The sequence below is a fragment of the Catharus ustulatus genome, chromosome 3, assembly GCF_009819885.2.
Source record: "Catharus ustulatus isolate bCatUst1 chromosome 3, bCatUst1.pri.v2, whole genome shotgun sequence".
In the NCBI taxonomy this organism is placed as follows: Eukaryota; Metazoa; Chordata; class Aves; order Passeriformes; family Turdidae; genus Catharus; species Catharus ustulatus.
Genome location: NC_046223.1, coordinates 90813422 through 90834331, shown reverse-complemented (window position 1 = coordinate 90834331; position 20910 = coordinate 90813422). Strand labels below are relative to the sequence as shown.

Genomic DNA, 20910 nt, shown 5'->3' with positions numbered 1-20910 from the left:
TCAAAGATGGAGATTCCACAACCTCTCTGGCCAATCTCTTCCAGAACCTGATCACCCTCACATTAAAAAAAAAAAAAAAACAAAAAACAAAAGGAGAATTTTTTTATCTTCACTTGGAATTTCCTGCAGTTTACCTTCTTCCCACTACATATTTTCCTGTCACTGGATACCCCTGAGGAGAGTCTGTCTCCTTTTTTCTCACTCCCTTTTATCACTTAGCTGTACATATTGGCAAGAGCTGCTCTGAGCCAAAACCATTTTTTAGGCATGCTGACTGGAGAGGCAGTCTCTCCTGAATCTTAACAGTTCTAAAGTGGCTATCTGCTAGAAAATAATTTTGATGACATATCATTATTCCAACTTAGCTGAGCTAGGAGCTCTGGAAAATGCCAAAGCTTAAGAAAAGAACATGGTGTGACTCTGGAGGATAGTCCTGTGCAGGGGCATGAGTTGGACACAATGATCCTTGTTGCTCCCTTCCAACTCAGCGTATTCTGTGATAAGCAGTAATGTAGATGACTATTCCAAATATCAGAAGAAGCCTTTTTTTTTTTGCTTTTAGACTTCTTTCTTTTCAGCAGAAAAATAAAAGATGCCAGTCTCTTTAGTCTTCTGTATTAAAAAAAAAATTTAGAAAGTATCACTCAGAGCACTAGCCTTTGCCACAGAAAAAGGTGACTTGCAGACAACATTGCAATATTTAAGAAGCACCAGAACTGCTTGTTCCTCAGTTGTTCAGTCAAAGCAACAGGAATCCTGAACTGAGCCCTACAGTGTGCCCGTCATTCAACTGCCTCTTTGACAGATTTTTGATGAGAAATGGCAAGACATTCAGTGAAGTTTAGGTCTGCCTGTTAGCCATACAATACATGCAACAACGGGTCATTCTAGAGTAAGGATTTATGTTGTTTAGTGCATTCAATCAAATCAACTAACAGTCTGAGAAACCATACTGCTCAGTGACGAATTTATTCCTTGTAAGTTGGAGGTTATTGGATGATCTGAAGTCATGAAATAAGAGCTTGCTTACAATGCAGGCACAGCTTGAAATTTAGGGCACCAACACACACCACAAAGCTCCAAGGACACACTTCCAGTCACTACAAAGGCTTTAAATACTCATGTTTCTATCTCTTTCCTCCTTCAAACAATTTCTTTCTTTCATACTTTTAAAGTTTAATATGTTCTTTGTTCCACAGACAGCTATCAGACCGGTTTCACCAGCTTCAACCTGCAAAAGCTGTCACAAGTTTATCCCTGCAGTTCATGTGCTCCTACTTCTCTGCTCTCAAATGCCAGCCCTAGATGGTCTCCTCAAATTTTCACCAATGCCTCTCTTCCTCTCCCCTAAATTCATTTGAGCCTGCCTTTACTATCACTACCATTATTCATTTCCTAATTTATTTTTAGCGCTCCCCATTTGTAACCAAGCAAATGTGACACCAATTAACTAATTAGAGAAAGCATTAAGCTGGGCTGCAGTGCTCATGCCCTGATGGAATTAATTATCTTGAGGGATATAGGACAGTAGTGGTGTAGCTAGGACCCTGAATTTGAGGAGAGGAAACTTTCAGTTGATTAGCAGTTTAGATTACATTTCAGTATTTGGGTCCATGGGATCCCCTAGGAAACTGCCTTCAGGGAAAAGGGATCTGAAAAAAGCTGGCAGTTCTTTAAGGACTTTTTTTTTAGAGCACAGTTCTTGATTTCCACATGTAAGAAATCAGGCAAGAAAGCAGAAGACCAGCATGCCTTAGAAAGTATCTCCTGGATAAACTGAAGCGTAAGAAGGAAATGCGCAGGTGAGGAATAAGGGACATTTATCCTGGGAAGAATATGGGATGTTTTCTGGATGTGTAGTAGCGGCATTAGGAAAGCTAAGTTCCATTTGGAGCCTAATTTTGCAAGAGCTGCAAAGAATAAGAAGGGATTTACAGGTACGTTTGCCACAAAAAATAAGGTTAAAGAAAATGTACCTTGGCGGTAAATAGGACAGGAGAACTGGCAACAACCAACAGAGTAAAGACTGAAATATTCAACATTTTTATTTGCCTCAGTTTTTACTGTTAATCTCACTTCCCATGTCTCTGAAGCTCATGCTAGGTACTGGGGGACTGAAGTCCTTTCCATTCTAGGAGAAGGTCAGGTTTTAGGAACCTGAATATACCTGAGTCCATGGAACTCCATGAGATATACTCCAGGGTCCTGAGGGGCTGGTGTAGCTCTCTCCAAAGAATTAATCAGTAAGTAAGCAAAGACCAATATGTCCATCACAGAGTAAATTTATAGGTGAACATAAATTCAAAAATTATAGTTAAAGTCCACCTGCTTTTATCAGCTGTTAGAACAAGGATATGAAGCTAAAATTAGGGAAAAAACATTGCTATCTTTGTCATACTCATATGTATATGTATGTTATACAAATACCATTTTTTAATTTAACTGAGATGTAGATACTGCTTAATGGGAACTAGATTCACCACCTGCAGTCTACATATTGAATCTGAAGTGGTGGCTAAGAAAGAATAGATAAAGTACTTGGGGAATGGTACCAGGCAATAACAGACATGCATGGATATTGGCACCAAACTGGAGAAAAATTATTTGGGAGGTATATTGTTAGAAAGAGAGAATAAATTTCTGCTACTCTAAGAGTGTCTAAGTGTGTCTTTTGCATGTTTGATATATGCAGAAAGCCTTCAAAGGGCTTGTTTTCATTCCCTTCCAGTTCAAGTGCTTAAGACTTTTAATCCTTGTTCTTTTTCTCATTTTTAAGATATACTTTCTTTGTTCTGTATACTTTCCTCCCCCATAATTCTCTGCTCATATTCTTCCCTTTGGTAACAGCAACTAAAATTTATTGCTGGTATTCTGTGCATTCAGGAACATTACACTACAAAAAAAACCCCAAACAAACATATTTTAGAAGAACAGATAGAGAAAGTCGTATTTGCTTTCCATATATTTCTTTCTTAAGCCTCTATTTGAAGATGTGAGTTCACATAATCACAAGGTAGCATTCAGCTCAATGAGACAGCAAGTTTTAAGCTCTGTTTCAGCTGCAGTGGACACATTTCTGTTTCAGGAAACAGAATTTTACATGCTACAAAGTGTATATACACTTTCAACTTCCATTTTCTTTTCATGCTGCTGTTTTCTTTTTTCTGTTTTCCTGAACCGGAATATAAGATACATTTTGTATCAGGCTGGATGCAACTTTCAGACTACTGGACTCCAGAAATGAGGTACATACTAATTTTCTTTTTGGATCAAACTATTTCCTTATTTATCTCAATAAGAATAACAGCATTTTGTCCTGTCTACAAGGCCAGATGCAATTACATGGTTTTCTGTTCCAGGTGGTAAACATTTAAAATAATTAAAAATCACTAGTCAAACTGTCTAATTAGAAGGAAAGTTTGTGCTTTAAAAGCACAAGTGCTACATACTTTGAATACATATAATTAAGAAAGGCAAAAAAACTAGTAAAAACTTCAATAAGCAAAACTGAATATTATTGCTGTCATGTAGGAGGATCACTTGGACCATATGACTCGGAACCAGTAAATAAAACATGGTTTGGTATCAATAGTCTAGTTCATAGACCATGACCATGGGGAAAACCAGTGTTGAAGTTCTTTCCCATCAGTCTTGTCTACTTAAATTGCTATTTTAGAAGCAGTATAAATTAAATTGAATATACAAAAAAAAATACTCCAATGTTTGGATGCATTTTTTACTCTTGCTTTACAGTTTTGGTTATTATCTAAGGTGCTACAAAAACTGTCAACCTTGTTCAAGTTCTTTAAAATGAATTATAATAGTTTAAAAATACTGAATCATCCCCTAAAATTTAGGAACTTTCATCTTCCAAACTTACCAAGATGTACAAAAAGAGTACCATAGTAATATTAAAATTTTGGAATGCAGCTTAGCAAGTTATCACACAACACATGTTGAAGAGAAAGAAAAGTCTGTTTAAATTTGTGTTCTGTATGTCAAAAAATTTTCTGAGTAGCAGCATTAATTTCTTGAATTACTGCAGACCCCCATAGAGAATGCATATGCATTTTGGCATGTGAAGCTGCTCTTTTAGGTAACATCCTCTATTAACTAAACCCACATTAGACTTCCTACTGTTCCTGACAAAATGCAAAGGGAAAAGGACATAAATTCCTTTTCTTACCATCTCTTGTCACCAACACCCAGAGTTGGGTTCTTTGCCTATGAACCCTTCATCCCTCACTGGAACAATAATCAGTACAGCAGCAAAAAGGTAATTTAAGATTTCACCATGCAATCTGAGGGAAAATATGTAATTTGCAGCCTTTTTAACAGGCAGCACCTCTCCAAAGACTTGTCAAAGAGAAAACCCTTAATTTGATAAAACAGAGCATCTGTAAATCAATGATACCAACGATCTACCTCCCATATCTTGTGTGGTACTAATTCACTTTGGTAAAGGAAAAAAAAAAGTATTATTTCATTCTTTCAATAATCAGAAGGAATCAGTTGTCATGTGTCTTCCAAGCGTTATGGAAGTTAATTTGTTAGGCTCAGATGTTGAATAAATCAGTTATCAGGATAACCCTCCATCTTTCAAGGATTCTGAATAAAGGGCTTCCATCTCCCCAGTTGCCTCTTTGCTTGTGCTCCTCTCTCTTAATTTAATGCTGGTCTTTGATGACAACTGGGTTTATTGCTGCAACTGTAGAAACTGGTATCTTCAGCACTATTTCCCCTTGGAAATCTCTTCCTCTACACAAGATTGCAGTGTAAAGAGCCTGGTTGTTATGGAAAGCAGCTCAATGCCTTTTCTTGGGTTTTATTGCTCTGATATTTTCTGAGAGTTACCTGTAACTCTTACAGTATTTTAGTATTGATTTTGAGACAAGTCTTCTTTGACCTGAGGAATCTGAAAGGAAGAAAAATGCTGCACTGAAAAAGTAGAAGCTATCATCCGAATGCAGGTAACAGCCCCTCCAGGAGAAACATTTGTTAAATTTGGGAAGTTTAGCAATGCAGCTGTAGTTCTGTCAATTGACCTTAAAGCTCTTCACCCTATATACAGAGATGACACTGGTTGCAGAAAAGAAAAATGAACTCTCTGGGTAGAGTGCTCACAGTGTAAGGGTCTTTTGCTCAGGGAAAGTAAAGGAGATCTTTCCTGGTCTTTTCCTTCCACCACAGGCAATCAAAAAGGCAAAATAAAGGTGATTACAATTGAAATCCTTATTAGCAATAACTAACATGGCAGCACAAAGTGCTAGATAACATGCCCCAACTCTGAAATTTTATGAACCACGAAAAATACAAATCTAACCATAAACATACATTTACATTGACATTTGGGAATTTGATGTGAGAAAAAATGGAACATAATGCACACCAAGTCAGAAGTCTGTGCAAATAACCTCTGCATAATGATTTGAGTGGATGAGCAAAGAAATGTTTGCCTCCTTCATATTGCAGTTTTTGAACTCTGCAAGTCATTTAAGCAAGATGTCTCTATCGGTTTTGATGGGAGGGGAGGGAGTCCTTTGAATATTCTATGGAAAAATTTTCAGAATTGTTGATTGAGCTTTACCTAGGATCTTCTCAAGTTCCAAGGAAGACAATCATAGAAGAAACAATATTCTATGCCGCAAACTGACGTCAAAGCACTATCTGATCCAAGAAGAGAAGCAAGGGTACAAGAAAACATTTATTTGGAAAAATGGACTAAGGCACTGTTTTGGGGAGGAGGGGGGTTCTTCTTTTTTTTCCCCCCTTTTTTTATTTATTCCAACCATGGAAGACATTGAATACTTTATGCCTAGAACCAACTATGTGCCTATAAAAAACTGATAATCGAGGATAGACATGGTACTTAGTATCATGCCATGTCAGATCATCATGATATCACTAAACTGTATAGTATCTATATTTATGTATTTCAAGAGAACTATTGAAACATTTTCAACACTCAGCAGCAGTCATGCTAACTTCAGCATTATAAACTCAGATTTTCAAAAGAGCCTATAGAAAATAAAACTTTTGGAAAGCCTAGAGAATCTTATAACTAATACTGGCAGCCTAGAAAATACTTTGTAAATAGCTTAAGAAGCAGAGATGTCTCTGTTTTCACATTTTCTATTAGAATAAAAGAAAGAAAAAAGTATTTGCACAAACTGACTTTCATTAGTATGCCAAATTATAATCTCTTGCCATTCACCTAACAGTGCTAGAGGATTGCAACCTCAAAACATAAGAGAGGTGGTAACATTTCATCTTTCAAGACTAAATTTACCAAAGATCACCTAACACAGATCTTGATTAGATTAGCCAAAAACTAGTTGTATGAGTAAACCCTTGGAAAAATTTTTCAAGGAGTGTTATAATTTCCAACATATAAATAGCAGAAAAAAAACCCAACAAAATGAAACAATGTCAAGTCAGACAGTATTTCTCAAAGTTATAAAAAACCAGACAAGCAAACAAATGTATCTGCACTGCTCAAATACTGCAGTCACACATGAGGTAGCTATTTCTCTACTGCAGATTCTGTTACAAAACCAAATTTGACTTGTCATGTCCTGGAAAACAGCATTTCAAAAAATTGCTTTATAAGGACAGAGATTATTGTTCTTATATAAACTAGAAAAGCAGACAACAAAAATTATTTTCAGTTCATCTCCAAGAGTCAGTTATGTCTTTATCTACCTTTGATATCTACTGTAATATAAACAATCCAACTTTTTTCTATGGGTGTCTCACTGAGTTATTTCAATAGAGCAAACCTATGAAAATTTTATGACTGTCCCTTCCAGACAGGGAATGAACAAGTCCAAGAGACCTACATATAACAACACTTATGGATGCTCATAGAGAGCTTTGATTTTTGTATTTGTGATCCTTTTCTCCACCTATCTGTGACCTTCAAAGATAAAGGCTCACTTTGATAGATTTTTTTCATATATCCATACTGGCATTTAGTAGAAGAAAATGTGACAGTTGCTGTTCCTGCATTAGTCTTCTTGCTATTGCTGAAGAGTGAGCACAGGTTTATAGAGGATCTCTAACAGTGTACAGTCTGGAATTGCAGTCTTAATAAACTCCTATAATGCCTCTATTGATCTAACAGAGCACACAGTGTAAATTCCACACAAATCCAAAAGACAATTAACTTAAATTTTATTACCTATAGAAACTAATGGTGAGGAAACCAATGTTGATTTTCCAATTGTGTTGTGTATAGTTTACTTACACTAGAACCATTAAATGTATAATTTTTATATGTGTACATATGTTTCATATTGTACTGTCATATATAAACAAGTATTTCTAAGATTCAACTGTTTTAGCTGAGTAACTCATACTTTTAAAATTATTTTTTATCAATATACAATAATGCTCTTCTCCAAAACCAATTTTGTAGTTACTATCCCATTCTAATTTTTTAAAAAGATATCATGACTGTTATGCTCTGAAAATAATTCTCTACTTCAAAAGAAAATGCCTCGTAATTGAAGATGAAACCTCGGTATTCTTTTGGCTGTAAAGTCATTTCAAGACAAAATAAACATGTGTAACGTCTTGACATTAAAACTGCCACATTTACTTTACAAAAAATTTGGCCCTTGACCACTTTGGAATTGCTTTAAGAATGTAGAAAAAAGAAAGAATACCTATGAAACCAATGAAATCCCTTCCAAGAAGTGAAATAGAGATTTTTAAAATGATTTTTCAGATCAAATGAATAAGTTTTTATTGTAATGAGAATGGGATCTACACCCTGTCGTTTTGTGTAGAACTGTTTATTACTGATTCTCCATGGTTCAAAAGGATATAATGTCAGCAGCAATGCCCATAATCCTAGGAAAATGTTGTTCCTTTGTGCTACTGACACTGCTGATGCATGAAATATCTAATCTGTAGCTAACAAAGACAGATGGTTTTCCCATTCATTTCTAATTAGCCATTTTTAAAGTGTCAGCAGCATTTTTTGTTTATTTGCTTGTTTAAACTTCCTTTTTTACTAGGGTTTTCTAAATTTAAAATGTGAATGTTCTTTATGGGAGCAGTTAAAAGAAGGACAAAAGAACAAGCAGGAACGAGTCTATTATGAATCATATGCAACAGAAGCATTATAATATTAGGATTAGAAATAATGAGGTAGTGAAATCTGTCTTAAAAACTTTTTTCAGACATTCTTTTTGTGCATTGCCTATCTTATTTCTATCCATTCTACTTTTAATTCACACCCTCCCACACATCATCACATCCCACCACATCCTACCCAAGATTACTTTTGTAATTTTAGTTATTGACCAGAACAAAAGACAAGCCATTGAATTTCAATTTTAATATCATTGCTACGTAACGTGATGAGGGGATGAATTATGTTGACTATGGTCTTTGTGTCCAGCAATTCAGTGAGTTTTGTCCATGAGGATGTTGTGGTAGTGTATGAAGTCTTGCTAAGATCAAGAGAAATGGCATCCACAGTCCTCTCATATCTGTCAAGCCAGTCATCTCATTAAATGCCATCATCAGGAATGCTTCCCCCTTTGTGAAAACATTCTCCTGAGCATCTTCTTTTCCATCATGTGTGTGGAAACAGTTTCAAGTGTTATTTGCTCTGTCACCTTTCCAGGGACCAGGGTAAGGCTACCTGGTCCACAGTTGCCCAGATCCTCCTTCTTGCCTTTCTTGAAAGTAGCAGCCACATTATCCATTTCTAGCCTTCTTTTTTTTTTTTTCCTTCCTTTGTTCCATTCTCTGACATATTTCCATAACCTGTCTTTCTTCTGATCCTTAGGAACTTCTCCTTGTCACCAAGATTTTTTAGAGATAATCAAGAGTGGTCTCACAACGACTTTCGTAATTTCCCTCAGGACTCATGTTATCTCCTATCAGGAGCATGCAGCAGAGAGTTTCTCAGTGCTTGCCATCACTCATCCTTCCTTCTGGTGTTGCCTCATGACTCAGGTTTAGCTGATTTAGATGCTTCATTGACAGAGCTGCTAGCTCTCTTCATTGACATTCTCTGGTCCTGGATCACTGAGCCTACTCTGTAGTGGCAGAGCTCAGATAGGACAGGAATCCTCAACCTGTTGCCAAGGTTGAAATCTTCTAGCCTTCATCGTAATTGAAGTCTCCGCTTCCAAAATGTTGTTCAAAGACTCTTCCTGTTTCTCCTTCACTATGTCTGGGAGTTCAGGTTCTTGTATTCATAGAGTCTTGGAGAGCATGATATTGTCCCCATCTCAGCTTCACACACTGCTGACTGCCTCCTGAAGCTCCTTTACTTGGAAACACAGATCCTCCTCCAGCACACAAGTGCTTGCTCAAGATAAGGACACTATCATCTGATCCCAGCCTCAGAAAGAGGCTCCAGACATTTCTGCAGCTCCAGGCCTACAGAATTGCATCCTCCCTGAGGAGCTCAGTCCGGTTTGAGGTCTCTGATGGCCTGATCTAATTACACCTGTGAATGGTCAGTGATGGTGCCATGCAGCACCTCACTACCTAAGTATAGTGTCAGTGGAATTTCTAGCCCCTTCTACTCTCTTGGCTGTGCTCTCGGCTTGGCAGCTGCATACACTCTTTCTAGCATTTGTTGAAAGCATACTTGACTGTCCTTAATGTGGAGTCAGCTGGAAACAAAAAGCTTGAAGTCCCCATAAATCAAGAAAAGTTGGCAACAAAGCTTGTGGGACACTGCTACAGCTTGTTAGCAGTCACAGCCTTCTGTAGCTATCCCTTTTGAGGAGCACCAGGCACCTTGGAGCTCTTCAAAGGTTCACAGTAGTCCTCTGATGACCCCAGGAGTTCTCAGGAAAGTTAGCATATCATAAGTCAGAGACCAAAAACTGCTGTGCAAATGCCTTTCTTTGTGAGCTTTGCTCATGTATCAGTAGATTATTTGCAATGAAAGTGTTTAACTGCCCTACAGCAATGATGAATTTGGGTAACTTATATTGCATTTCATACACTCTCAAAGCTATGCTTGAGGTACCTTATTATTTCAGAAACTGGTTTGCATTCCCTCCATATAACCCATGAGCTCATCAAATGATCATTTTATGTGTCTTTGGGTGTTTGCAAACAAAATACATTATAAAACATTTATTTAAAATGAATCACCTAATGATTAAATATAGCAGGTGGAACAATGCTACTGTTCAGGAGGATAAAGTTGATGAGCCAATTTGGGAGGAGGGGAGGTATTTTCCAGGTATTTACTGTGTTTTGCTACAAATTTTAATGATTTCTTGGGATTTTGAATAAAAATGTTCTTTTTCTTTGAGAAGATTTTTAAATTACAGCTAAAATATGCCCTAAGGAGTGCAGAATGTCAGTGACTGTTTGTTAGATGCTGCCAAGGTGTCACAGCAACATTTTCTTTTTTGCTAAAGGCAATAGAAACCCTACAGCTCATTTCACTGCAGTATAACAAGAAGCACACTACACATTTTCAGTTGTTAGCAGTATTACCAAAGAGGAACTCTAAAACACTTGCTAGCTGTGGAGGAAACACTTGTTTGTGCTTTCACACATTTCTTTAGTTAATTCATTAGTAGATCTCCTGACTGTCCATATAAATCTTTTAAAGATGGTTTTGAGTAATAAATATATACAAAACTTGGTACTTGGATGAAGGAAAAAAGCCTACAACTCTGAATGAAAGATAAGTCAGAAATGCAACAGACAAATGTTTTGGGAAATATCTCTATAACAAAGAGAAAGAGTTGCCAAAGAACCCTGAAGAAATGACAGATAAGAGTTACTACTTGCAGTAAAATGCTTTAGCATTTGGCATCTGGGATCATTAAATACCAATATATATATACCAATATATACCAATATATACCAGTATATGAGTGATACTCATCTATGGGAAAAGTTGCTTCTTGCTTTTGGGGAAAAAAATTAAGGAAGAGTATAGTACTAGGTAAAATGAATGTGAATAAAAACAGAAGGCACACTGAACACAGCATTAAAATGATAATCATATCATGACTTCCTTTAGAATTTTGTGATAGTTTAAAACTCACTCATTTAGAGATGAGCATATCTTTAAAACACGCTGTATAAATAGGCATGCTTTTACTTTTAGATCTTTCAGATAGTTACACATCCTGAATTCAGGAATCACCTACTTCTGTAACTTGGCACAGAGCAATTCTTGTATATTTCTGAGAAAATGCAGAGGCTGATTTTGACTTTGATTTTCCAAATAAATCCTTTCCAGAAGGATGAAAAAAGAGAAGAAACAGTATGCTGATTTTCTGTAACAGTACTGCAATTAAAGTATACATGACAGTGAATATATCCTAATGACTCAAGACTGGTGGTTTTTTAAGAGATTGGCACAGGTTACACTAATGAAAACTATTTTATTATTCTGAAAAGATGTGGCTTCAAATGCTAAGGAGGAAAGAAGGAAGTAATAGGGCAAGGTGTTTTTCTTGGAAATGTACTGAGAAAGTAACAACAAGGAGGCAAGATAAATCTGGTTGAGAGTATGGTTATCCAAATTGTCAGCTGGCATAAATCATTATCTAAGTAAAGACAAAGAAAGATGATCATGGCATGGTTGCTAATTGAGAAAGCATTGCTAAGGAAGACTAGCACAGTTTGAGATGAGTTCTGAAATCACTCAAAATACCCTCCACTGTGAACACAAATTATTCTTTCTACTGGAATCTAAAGGGAGGTAGAAAACCATGGCCTCTTAAAGGACAGGGTAAAGTACAAAAGAGTTTAAATTGAGAAAATTTAAATACAGGCAACTTTTTTGCCCACATTAACAACAATTTTGCAGAAGGGCTTAAGGAACTTGAGCCTCAATTTCTAAGTTGACATTGGGAGTTACCACCTTTAGTCCTTTTAGAACTTAGTGGGAAGGGAGGTTTCAGCATTATATAACACAGCCAGGTTTATAATATCCATAACTGTGAAGGGTTAAATGGAGACCTATGACATAGCTGCACAAACAGGATGTACGGAAACATGCCAGAAGGAAAATATCAAGGATAAGAATGAGCAGGCAGGAAAATGTCTGTTTCCAAATGAAAACGAGCAAACAAACAAAATAACAAGGGGTCCTGATTGCAAAAGTAAGATATCAGCAGTGGATAAGATAGCATGAAGAGCTGAACTTTAGTTGACACTGAGATTATAAAAAGTGTCTTAGTGGATGGATTCAAGTGCTGACAAAGGATAACTTTTCTGTATTCAACTGAAGCAAACACTGAGCCTGTCATAACACATAAAAGATAGATAAATGACATAAGAGAATATACTTCAGTAGGTCTAATTTCCTGTTTAGTATGGAGAAGTCTATTTGTATGTCATAAACAGAAAAGCAGCAGCAAGACACCATTTTTTATTCCTTATAAAAACTCAACAACAAGAAGTAACAAAATGAATCTGTGAATTTAAATATAAATATACAGAAAGAACTGAGTACTTTGGAACGACACTTGATTAATTATCCAAGTTCTAATATCATAATGATTACAGACAAGTTCCAAACTATTCTACATCATTAGAAACTCCAGTTCATCCATAAAATTATGTTGCCTGTTATTTGGCAAGAAGAGTTGAATAGATTTTCACTCAAAATTTGGTAACAACAAAGGAGAAACAGGGGCTTTAATTAGGGTTTGATTTTACTAGGGCTAAACCTCAGAATTATGAATACAATGGAGAAGAAATAAAGAATCCAGCTGATACTAGATGGATCTGTCCATAAATGTTCAGAGCCATAATTTGAGATTTCATGTTATCATGAGAATTAGAGTCATGTGGTACTGGAAATATATGCATGAAATATATGCATGATTTTTTTCTAAATTAATTTATTTACCATGTGCTGTGTGCTAAACTGAAAACTGAGAAGGAAGAAAAAGATACTTCTCATTTTTTCAGCTGAACATAAATTAAGCCAAATGAAAGGTGTCATATTAAAGACTATTTACAATCAATAACTCAAGCTTGACTACTGGTTCAGTATCTTTCTTACCTTATTTTTTTAAATAAAAATATGTTTCTGAGAAGGCTCTATTTTCTTTTTTCCTGTTGGGATGTGATTTATTTTTCTATGGTGGAATCCATAAAGAAAGGTATTCAGTGTGACAGATTTGTTGATACTTCAGTTTTGCCATATAGTTTTCATTTCAAGATTCAACAATGAATGGCCCCGATAAAAAAATTAACTCAAAAATGAAGTTTTTAATTAGCAGTTATGTTTCCTATAATTCTTGTCTTATCACAGATTTGAATTTGGTAAGAAAATGTTTCATTTTGCATTATATTCACTTCTTCCCTATACAAAAAATATATTTTTTAAGCTGTTGCACAATAAATTCCTTAGTTTTTACGTAAGTGATGTTTTCAGCTGGACTTGCAAATATTTAAGAGAAAATAACTAATGAAGATTATCAAAGCATAAAAGAAATCTATCTCTTACAATGATTTAAGTTGTAAGTAATATCAAGCACCAGTCATGGTACAGTCAATGGCCAATTTCAAAGAAATTCAGAAAATTCTGAGTATTGCTGCCAGAAGCTCAACTCTCAGCAGGAAAATAAACAGTGCCAAAACAAGGCCACAGGCAAAGAAACTTTACTGCCTATCACTGATGCATTCTCAGAGCACTTGCTGGCCTGACTTTGGTCCAGAGTAATGCCTGTCCAAAATAATGCCTGGGCACAGCTGAAGAACTGCAATGATCTTTTCTGTTAGGCAATTATAATCCAGTTATCCTGTTTTTAAAACTACATTTAAGCGTAAAGACATGGCTGGATGTCCTCAGGTTCAGGTGCCAGTTATTGCCACTGCTTAGCTACCATAACACAAACAATTTGTCTTGTTGATGTAGCTTGTAACAGAAAAACATTAGCAAAGGTAATAAAAACCAACACATTTTTAAAATTAAGAGTAATTATGGTCTTTTAGCATCTGTGAGTACAAACAAGGACAGCTCTAATGACTGAAATGAAATTGCTTTATAAAACATTGAGCTATGCTAATTTTCCTTGGTGTTGTCAAATCTCAGAATCACTTTCAGAATCACTCTGAAGATATTGTTTTGTTTGGTGTAACCTGCCCCTTGTATATGATGATTCAATGGTATGTCTAATTTTCCTGTTCTGTTATGTTAACTAGGACAAATAACTCTGAGAAAAAATATGCCTGGTGCTTACAATTCAAACTAATTTTCTTGTAAACATTTTCTGTAACAGTTCAGTATTTGCCAAATCCACAAAAAGTACTTCTAGAGCATTTTTGTTCTCAATAAAAAAAATAGGAAGTCTTTGGATTTGTGCATAAGTAACTGACCCAGGTATGAGTAAAACCAGAAGAAGCCCTGTTACCTTCTGCAATACATATAATGCTTCTACAGGCTGGAAAAATTGGGAAAATGTAAGGACAGGTAAGGATTCATAGCTGCAAAATATCCATTCACCTAGAATTGTCCTTGAGGGTGGTAGACTACAAAGAACTACAGGCAACAGAAAAATGAGAACCACAAAAATTTAAATATTTAAAAAAGTTTTTTTTTTACATTCCAAAAGACTTTAAAAAGTGGGGAAAAAAGCAAATAAAAAGATTTTAATAGGTTTTCTCAACATTGTTACACTTTCTGTTATTAGAATAAAAGTATTTTACCAAATTAGGAAGTTAAACGCCACATAAAAATACAGCTCTCGGACATCACAAACCATTTTGTTTAAGTTGTGAACATAAATTAATCTTTAAAAATATTATGTACATTATGTTATTTAACTTAGTTATGTTAGGGTATTTGGGGAATCATTTCTCCATTGTCAACTGTGGTTAGTTTCCTTTCTGATTATTGCCTCTATTACCAGGAATATATGCAGCCACATCAGTGTCTATTTAGAATTTACAGGACTCTTGTAGTATTGACATCATAACACAGACAAATCCTGGCTTCATGGAGCAGAAACTGGTTGTTAGATTGTTTATGAAATCCTAATCCTCATGCTCTAAAATAAAATAATTTTTAAACCATAACTTCATGCATGAAATAAAGATTGGGGTTTAAGCTAAAAATAATATTGTTGATGTCAAATCCTCTTGCTTTGTCTGAGGGTATATAAATTCTAGTTAAATTACTATTTTGTTGGTATTTGAAGCCACAAGGTGGCAGCAATGATATGAGCTCCTCACCTAACTGCCCACGACCACTACTTCTACTCTTTAAATAATTTCTTGTGTTTATAGGGCAAATATAACAGAAAGAATAACTATATTTTCCTTGACAAAGTGCAGTTCCAAACCAGGTTAATTGCTTAAAGTGTTTTAAATCATACTCTTTTCTTTGTTTGCTTGTTTTGTTTTTTTTTTTTTTTTTTTTAATTTTACATATACCATTTATTATATCTGCTGGCTTCACATGAAACTACGGTGAAGCACTGTATCCATGACACAAGTCATTTGCCCATCTGTGCAACAACATTTCTTTCCCAAAGTGGGAAATAAACTAATGGCTGGATGCATAAGCCTGGCCTTCCTGGAAGATGACCATATAATGAGGAGGTGCTGCACTTACTGATAGCTGTTGAAAAGGTCCATGCAGGTGCCATTGTTTCTACAAGGCTCTGAATTACATTCATTTGATTCTTTTTCACAAAATTTTCCTTCCCATCCAGGCAAGCAATCACACTGGTATCTCTGTAATACATAAGGTGGAATAAACAATCTGTTACTCTTCGTATTTTAATGCAATTGCAAAAGTATTATCGCTAATTGTTGGAAGACATTACCAGACAGAAAAAAAAAAAAAAAAACTTTAGGAGTTTTTAAAGGTATGAATGCATAAATAAATTTCCACAGCACGATGGTGAAATGTGTAATAGACCAGCATTTTGACATCTACAAGTGTTTAGAGACTGCAACAAATTTTGTTGCATTTTAGGTTTTTGTTACTGAAATTTAGAGACAGAGGCAATTACGTTTCAAAGACATATGGGCTATGCTCTTCATATAAACAGCAAAGGGAAATGATTTAATTTTCTAATACGCTTTAAAGATATAATAAATTAAGAGTCAGAACTCTGAAGGAAGTCCAGATTGAGCAGTTGACCCAGACCTTTCTGTAATGATACTCTTATAGTCTCCTGACAAATTAAAAGCTTGAAATATTTTATCACAGCAAAGATAACAAAAAAAAAAAAAAAAAAAAAAAAAGTTAACAATTTAAAGTCACACTCAGTATGATTGTTCTGGAGTGTGGAACAGCTCCATTGATACCAGTACTTCAAATGAAATTATTTACATGTATATTCTATTATATCTGGTCAAATCAACTTTTTCACCAACCACCTTATAGTACATTTGTGATTTGTATTTTCCCAACTACATCCTGCTTGTTTTGTGCTCACATTGATGAAAATCATTGCTGTGCTTGCTTGGGAAACACCGATGATTTCTGCGACATGGATGTTCTAAATCCACTGAGATAAACTTCACAAGCCAGTAAATAAAATTGAAGGGTATCTTTCTGAGTTAAAATTGAGCACAGAACCTGGGTAGATGACACCAAGCTGGGTGGGAGTGTTGAGTGTTCTTACCTGCTGAAGGATAGGAAGGCTCTTCAGAGGCATCTGGGTAGGTTGGATTGATGGGCCAAGAGCAGTTGCATTCAACAAGGCTGTGTTGGTTCCTGCCCAACCCCAGGCAGTGCCATGGGCTGGGGTAAGAACAGCTGGAAAGCTGCCCTAATGGAAAAGGACCTGGGAGGGTTGGTTGACAGCAGCTGAACATGAACAATGTGTACCCAGATGGCCAAGAAGCCAGTGATATCCTGGCCTTTATCAACAATAGTGTGACCAGCAGAGTGCTTTGAGAAGTGGTTGTGTCATCGTCCTGTAAGTTTTAAAAAAATATGTGGCAAATGTTTTTTGAAACATTTGTGGATGTTTCAGGTGTGGCACTTGGGGACATGGTTTGGTGATGAACATGGTGGTGCTACATTGACAGCTGGACTTGACGATCTCAGAGTTTTTTTCAATATTAATAACTTTATGATAGGAGACAGAAAGATTTTGTTAAAATTTTTTTCTCTTTTAAAAGTAACACAGAGATGAACTTGGAAAGAAAATAATTTGTTATGAATTGTGCCAAAGAAAGAAAAAAGAAAATATATTTGAGACAAATTACATTGCTACTCCACATGTTGATGTTTCAACATATTGACCCCGTGATTAGCTCAGTTGTTTACAGCATGGTGCTAATAACACCAAAGTTCAATTCCCATATGGGCTATTTTCTTTGGAGTTGGACTTGATGATCCACGTATGTCCCTTTCAACTCAGAATATTCTGTGATCTGTGATAATAGCCACACCCAAATATCTAAGTTCTCAGTGTATTTATCAGGGTCGAATGGGAAAAAATGAGCACTACTAATCCATACCCATGAGTAAGACACCTTTTAAAAATTGTTCTATTGTCAGGTTAGGTTTTCATATATACTGGGAATGTGACATACCAACTTTTTTCCAAAAAACTTTTCGAGAAATGGATTACAAAATGAGAAGTGAAAGGAGGCTTGCCAACAGTTTTGTTTAGAAAGCAGCAGTATTTTTCTAGTCTCACTAAAATTATCTGTCAATCAAATGTGGAAATTCTGTTCTTTGAAGACTTTTCATTACATGAGAATTGTCACATCAAACACAAAACATTACTAACATTTATGTATATCATGCATATGTGCAGAAAAAGCTAAAAATTCTTACACATTATTTCATCTCAGTGACTTTTGCAGTAATTGAAAGTGCAATGTTGCATTGAACTATATGTAAGCAGATAAAAAGGCTTATTTTATACACAAGTCTTTACAGAGAATGACCTGGGAAGCCTGGTAGACACCAAGTTGGACAAGAGTCAGCAATAAGCCCTTGTGGCCAAGAATGCCAAGAGCATCCTGGGCTGCATTAGGAGGAATGCTGCCAGCAGGTTGAGGGAGGTGATCCTTCCCCTCTACTCAGCCCTGGGGAGGCCACACCTTAAGTGCTGTGTCAGTTGTGGGCTGCTCAGTACAAGAAGGATATGGAGGATTGGAACGAGTCCAGCCAGTAACATTATTAAGAGATTGACACATCTCTCAGATGAGGAAAGGCTGAAAGAGCTGGGATTGTCAGTCAGAGCTTAGCATACACCAACAACATAATATGACAAGAAGCTGCATGGTAGAAAGCATGCAGTGGATCAAGCAAGAGACTGAAGGAATAGAATTTGATACCTATTTGTATGTTGTTCCCCTTTATTTACTGTAACTGTGTATTACTATCCATTGGAGACAGGTTAAAATAAATGGTACCTTTAAGCTCCTGCAAACTGTCTTTTGTTTGTCCTCCAAAGAACACAATAAGTGCATAAATAACACTATAGTTGTTCCTTGTACATAGCTCTCCTGTACAATATGTAGCACAGTATGCTTAGAAGAGTGGATTTCACCAGGGTAACAATTTCTGATCCCTTGCACACAAACCCAGAACCACATATGCATATGAGCATGTCTTTATCCAATTAACTGTGTGTGTTGCAAGAAAGTGCCATTTAAGAATATTTGCATATTTTCCCTTCTCCAACACTGTAAATGAAGAATTAATCATTTCCTTAAGCCCTAGTCAACGTTACTTCACTAGGAAATGGTAGCTGAACATCTGGTAAATAGAAACTGCAATGAAAAATGTTCATTACACACAACAAAGATCTGAATTATGAACAAGGCAAATTTTCAAGTATCCTGTATATACATATAGGTTGAGCAGAATTTTTATCATACAGATGTATACTCCATATATGTTTTCCATGTCTAGAAAAAAAAATGGAATCAATATAATTTTTAAAGATACCCATGGAGTTGAAGCATTTTTGGGGGGACTTTAAAGTTTTTAATTCACAGAAAGAACAAAAAATACCTCACCTGGAAATAGAAACACACAAAAGGAAAAGTAGAAATCCCTTAATTCTTTCTGCTCCAAGTTCTTCTGCCAGACTGTTTCTTGGGGTGCAATCCTTTTTCCATTAAGCCAAACAAGATGAACCTATTGTAAGACTACTTATCATTGACAGATGCAGTAATTTCACGACTATAAAGCGCACCAGACTACAAGGCAAAGCCCCTGGGAGTCGGCAAAATTTGCAACTTTGTAGATCATATAAGGCGCATGGGACTATAAGGTGCACTTTTTTTTGCAGCGAGGCTCCGCCCCCAGCTCCCCCCACGCGGTTGCTGGCCGAGGCCCCGCCTCAACCCGGCAGCCATGGGCCCCCAGGACCGCCTGTACCCGGCGGGGCCGGGGCATACCCGCCACTGCTCCGTGCCGCCTCACCTGGGCCGGGCTCTGCCGCCCGCCCCTCCGTGTCCCCTCCCTGGGGCCTGGACAAGCCTGCCGGGGCTCCTCGCCGCTTCCACGGGGCCGGGCTATGCCTGCCAGGGTTCCTCCCCGCCTGCAGGGGGCCAGGGCAAGGCTGCCAGGGCTCCTCCCCGCCTCCATGGTGCCAGGGCTTGCCTGCCGAGGCTCCTCCCTGCCTGTATGGGGCCGGGCTCTGCCTGCCAGGGCTCCTCCCCGCCTGCACGGGGCTGGGCTCTGCCTTCCGCGGCGCAGCCCCGCCTCCACCTGGCAGCCGTGGCCCTGCCGGCTCCCCACGTGGCTCGCAACTCTCACTTCCGGGTTTGCAAATTTTGCAACTTTGTAAATCATATAAGGCACACCAGACTATAAGGCGCACTTCCGGGTTCAAGGGAAAATTTTAGTCAAAAGGGAGCGCCTTATAGTCGTGAAATTGCTGTAATTGGAAATGTACTCCAGCTTCTATAGAAAACTCATCACAAAACTCTTGTCTGTAGGAATCAGGGCTTCTTTTCCTACAGAAAACGTTCATGCAGCTTCATTTTGTTAGTGCTAACAGCAGTTCATTTAACCTTGTGAAATAATGTGAACATAAAAATGCAAGCATCTGTGAAATCATATTTGCAATTGTTCTAAACCATATTGACATCCTAACATTATTTATGCAGCCTTTTTTGTTAATTTAAGGGTCTTTTCTGAGTTGCTACTTAGGGCTTTACTTTTAAGTTGTTATTGATTTAACCATTTGCATAATCATACATATTAACTGATAAAATTAGATTTCCATTTGTCATTATGGCATTGTTTTCTTTGTTCAAGTCTGTTTGCATTTATATCCTAAATAAGCAAACTTGTTCAAAAGCAAAACAAAATAAATCAGAACAAAACAAAGCCAGGATACCTGTTCATCTTCATTTGGCTTAACACTTACTTTCATTTTTACTATAGAAGTCTGAGCTAAGACAAGACCTATGCAGAGTGAAGTCACAGAAAATACACTACTTTTCTATCTTCTCATAATGAATTATTTACCTCTTCTTCACAGGTTGTAGGAAGAGTGAATGTATTAACTGTGCTGCTCCACAAATTAAGGAAATTTGACTTCTGACACAAAGAAAATCTGCAATTAGCTCTGTTGTTGCAACTCTAGAAGACATACATGGCTTGCTCTAATATTAGTTAATAACTCTGTAATAATCAGATTGCTTAACTCACAGCAAAAAACACCTCAGGGGCTGAGTGTCAGGAGGTTTGCTATGTGGTTATTAATACTGATGTTAATTGGAAGAACGATTATAAGAAGTGGCATAAAAGAATAAGGTGAAAAAAAGTGTGAAACATGGATTCAGAAGTGATGAAAAATTACAATTAAAAATCTAATTTCTAAACAGTATTACAAATGATTGGTTCTGATAAGACTACTATTTAAAATTCAGCAAAATTAGTTACTGAATTTTATTATTAGAATCACTACCTGATGTATTCTTGTGTATTACTTTATTAAAAAAGAGGCTTTTTTCTATTTTATTCTT

At 36.6% G+C, this 20910-nt stretch overlaps 1 protein-coding gene across 1 annotated transcript in view; it reads right to left on the bottom strand.

The window, feature by feature from the left end:
- Positions 1 to 20910, bottom strand: part of EYS (eyes shut homolog) — an 811979-nt gene that overhangs the window by 439286 nt on the left and 351783 nt on the right. The window contains 1 exon segment of the mRNA XM_033053725.1: positions 15569 to 15690. Within this exon segment, the coding sequence (XP_032909616.1) occupies positions 15569 to 15690 (122 nt within the window).